Raw genomic sequence first — 4,411 nt, 5'->3', positions numbered from 1 at the left:
TATGCCTCCTTAAATATCGGCTATTGGTATCAGCCCCCAAAAGCTGTATTGGTGCACCCCAAATTTCAATTTTATCACAAGTGGATGCACTGCTATGACAACAGAACAGCCGGCTTGCTACTGGCATGTTGCTGCCTGTGACTTTTCAATGAGAAAATGGTTTCTCAGCTCTCCTGGCTTAAGAGCCCCTATACTAAAGCAACTCAAACGGTCAGCAACACTGAGTCCTCTGGGGTTGCTGTTATCTGCCACAGTGAGGTACAGTTCTTCTCTTCCCACTGAGTGGTGCTATTGAAACAGAGAGATTTTAGAAGAATAATCTCAAAAGACAAATGGCACCTACCACATTAGGATTAAATGGTGGGGGAATCTTTTTCTGAAGAAGGTCAGTCCAGCTGAGAGATTCAAAGAAAGGATGCCTTTGAATTTCAAGCTGCAATAAAGAACCAAAGATAAGCTTTTAGTTGTTTCAGAGATCCTTCCACTATACCAGATTCAAATATCCTGGCCTGCCTATCCAAAGATGTTTCCCTATCTAGTTTTAGCCATACCTTCTAAGAGGAATAATAAAACGAACTATTGGCACATTGGGCTTATTTTTTTGTGTGTTGCCTTGTTTCTGTATCAGATCACACAGCATGTAATTAACTTATGGAACTCATTGCAGTTAGATGTTGTAGAAGCTAACAACTAAGGCTCAAAAGGAAATTAGATAAATTCATGCACGATAGGTCCATCAGACATATATTAAGCATGACAGGAGGACTGCAACCTTCACATTAGGAATTCTTAGTCTTCTAAATAGTGGAAGTTGTAAGGAGGGAAAAAGGGTGTAACCAGTTTGATGTGTCCCCTTCTCCTGCATAAGGTCTCTTCTCATTCACATCTGTTCTGTGCCACTGAGATACAGGCCTATTTTGTGTGTGTGTAGTGGTAGGCCTACACCCACCAAGAAAACTAAACCTCCCTCAGTGAGGGAGACCACAGGAGCACAAAAAATTCCAGGGAACAAATAAGAAAACAGATATGGATGGGACAAGAGAGACAAGATACTATGGTCTGACCCAATATGGCATCATTCTTATGATACTTTCTATGATTCATTCTTATGATCATACTTATCTGAGAAAATAATTCTTCAGCTTAAGAATATAAATTGAGATCTGAAGCAAACCACATGTCAAGGTGGTTTTTAAAATAGCATTTATGCTCCTGCTTCCAGTTAACAAAACTTGCTAATATAGGGCACTCTCTCAAGAGGACTCTGCAGTACACCCTCTGTTTATACCTGAAGCAGTAAACACTATGCCTCCCAAACATCATTGCCTCTTCATTTACTTCATGCTGCAAAAATGTAATAATGGTGCTGCAGCAGTTTAGCTGAACTTCTGTGCTGGCCTATGGAATCTCATGTTGGACTAGCCAAACCTAGAAACGCAAAAGGAGAAAGCACCATCCCGTGACAATTCAGAACTTCTCTAAGCCTCTTCAAACTTAACAAGGAACACTGGCAAGTTTCCAAAAATGCTTTCTGCTATTCTAATGCCATTTTAAAAGCCTGAAAAAAAAATCAACTCTGCTTCCATACTATTGGTCCACCTTCCCCCATTTAAAAAATGTGGCATTTTTTCATGTCAATGAAGCTGACATTACCAGAGCAATAACTATTTTTGTTTTGCTTATTTTCCTGTTTTAGCAGAGATAGCAGTTACATCAGTCCAACTAAGGGAATAATATGCTAGGAAATGAGTTTCCTTTGCTGACAGGTACTAACAAAGCCAAGCTCTGAACATTAAGTTCCACAACAAACTGTTTCTGCACTCTTCTCCTTCAGGGTTTTTGGGTGATAACAGGTATTTTTTCAAAGCAGCTCTCTCCTCTTGTCTCCTACATGTAAAGCCGAGTTGCAAATCTAAACCTGAGGGTGTCCTTTTAATAAAGCAGTGCCAGAAAAATGTATTGCCAAGCCATTACATACAAAGTCTTCTCTTGCTCCAAGTCTATTTTGTCGGTCCTTCTCCAAGAGGTCTTCTAAAATAGACCAGGCTGTCAGGCTGATTCCCGGGCGCAAATTTAAGGGTTTGTGAAGAATATTTTCATACATCTCAGCAACATCACGGCAGTAAAAAGGTGGCTGTACAAAAACAACAGAAGACAAATGTGGTTAGGAAGTCATGCTATTCAGTACATTAGTTTCAGATGATTGGGTAAAAAATTATATTGTCAGAAAAACAATCTGTTGGCAGTAAGAAACTGCCCCATCCTATTGTTGGCTGCTCTGTGGACAGAGTCAGTAGATGCTATTCTTTTCAACTTAAAATATGCCTGTCCCATTCCCTGCTAAATCCTTTACTCCACCTGAGATATAGAACATACAGAGACCAATTCTCTGTTGGCTCTTTCTGGAACCTTATATGCTTTGCCCAGCAACTATCACCCAAGCACTGTAGACCCTACCTACACTTAATACTCTTAATTGAGCTTGCCCAAGGGAGCACATACATGGGTGAATTAAGCTGTCCCAACATTGGTATAAGTCTTCATATAGGAATAGGATCCTAGTTTGCATTTTGAAAGGAAATGTAGAGGAAAGGAGATCTACAGAACAAGCTGTTGTACAAGCAGTTACAGAAAATAAACCCAACCTGAAACAAGATTGCTTTCTTGAAATACAAGAAATAAGAAGAATCAAGGGTACTATTGGAAATGTTCACAAAAGAATACTTGACTGTTTTTGGCACCGACATCTAGCAAAAATGTTTAGTTTAGCATGTGTTACTGGGCAGCACTGCTGATTTAACTGACTCATGATATCCCTTGGATGATGACTGCTGGTCCCCACCAAGTCAGGGTTATTAATGGCACAGTTTGCTGGAGGACTGAAATTTAGATAACAAAAGGCAAAACAAAATTCAAAAGGCAAACTGGTGCAAAGTTATTCATTAGTGAAGGCACATTTTTAAAAACTTTGAAATTGTGTCATTAACTGTGGATATAAGTTGAATGGGGGAATAGTAAATACATACCAACCCATAAAGCATTTCATAAAGAACTGCCCCAAGGCACCACCAGTCTACTGTGTTGTCATACGGCTGCTTTCTGATCACTTCAGGGGCAAGATACTAGAAGGAAAAAAGTCTGGTTATGGTAAAACACTTGTTTCAATAAAAGATAATGTTTTTCCATGAATAAACTAGTTTATATAGATTGCTAAAGATTTGCCTTGTTCTGAAGGCAAACCGATCTCTTTGACATTTGGCTGGCATGTGAATCAGACAACTGTTTCCCAGTTAGAATTAACATTTTCTCTACTGACAAGCTGATTTGTCATTTCTGACTTCACAGTTCTTACAAGTTTCAGAGAAAGGTCACTGAACTTCAACTTCAGCTAGCCTGCCAAGCAGAAAAAAAATGTTTTGGCTTAAAGCTGGAATCACAACACAGGAATCTGCAAAGAACCAGCTTCCTTTTGCCAATGGCATTTCCTGTCTCAAGGCAAGTAAGCCATTATCCGACTGTTGGTGCCCTCATGAGCTTAAATAATGGATGAAGGATTTCTAAATGGGAGAGTCAAGTGGAAACATTTCATTTATCAACATCAAGGATATCTTTTGTGTCCCTCCCTAATGCTACAGTATAGTTATATCATCTCTATTGTTTCAGTAAGACTTATGACAAAGGTACAGGATTAAGTCAACAGATGCCAAATTTATCCAGGGGCTCTTTGCTACAAATCAGTGGAGGGACACAGCTTGCAAAAAAATCTTACACCAGAGCATCAAAAACTGGACACCAAACAGTCTGCATGTCTCATGGAATGTCTGTTCAGGATCCAGGTCAGTGGTTCCTAAACTAGGAGTTGTAAGCCCCAAATTTAATTTGAGCAGTCAGGCTCAGATTAGAAGTGAGATCTGCCTAGGAGTAGAAGAGACTGGGAACCAGCGATCTAGAAATTCCAGTACCATGGAACCAAAGTAGGCAAGAATGGTACAGAAAAGTTCTAGTACCAGCAGGCTAGTCTCTACTGCTATGTAGTGTCTACCAGCTTAACGTAGTAACTTGTTGCATTTTGTATGTCAAGTCTTAATTTTAGTTCCAAAGCTAGCCTCATGAATGTGTCTCTTACATGAATTCTAAAGTTCTAGATTCCACATTTTTAAGCTTTAGATTTCATAGATTTCATAGACATTAGGGCTGGAAGGGACCTCAGAAGATAGTTTAATAGTTTCTAGGGTCGGAAGGGACCTTAGCAGATCATCTAGTCCGACCCCTGCCATGGCAGGAAAGAGTACTGGAGTCAAACGACCCCAGCAAGGTGTTCATCTAACCTCATCTTAAAAACCCCCAGGGTAGGAGCCTGCACCACCTCTCTTGGAAGTTGGTTCCAGACCCTAGCCGCCCTGACTGTGAA

The 4,411-nt window shown here is 40.1% G+C and overlaps 1 protein-coding gene across 3 annotated transcripts in view; it reads right to left on the bottom strand.

Moving 5' to 3' along the window:
* Positions 1-4,411, bottom strand: part of LOC109304933 (serine/threonine-protein kinase Sgk3) — a 68,634-nt gene that overhangs the window by 6,607 nt on the left and 57,616 nt on the right. For all 3 annotated transcript variants that reach the window (XM_019527753.1, XM_019527754.1, XM_019527752.1), the window contains 3 exons: positions 3,027-3,122; positions 1,979-2,134; positions 344-433 (listed from right to left, as the gene is read on the bottom strand). In XM_019527753.1, the coding sequence (XP_019383298.1) occupies positions 344-433; positions 1,979-2,134; positions 3,027-3,122 (342 nt within the window). The remainder of the gene's footprint in view (positions 1-343; positions 434-1,978; positions 2,135-3,026; positions 3,123-4,411) is intronic.

This window comes from Gavialis gangeticus, unplaced genomic scaffold (assembly GCF_001723915.1).
Source record: "Gavialis gangeticus isolate Ggan-Ray unplaced genomic scaffold, GavGan_comp1, whole genome shotgun sequence".
NCBI lineage: Eukaryota > Metazoa > Chordata > Crocodylia > Gavialidae > Gavialis > Gavialis gangeticus.
Note: the sequence above shows the minus strand (reverse complement) of the source record. Positions and strands in the feature narration are given on the sequence as shown.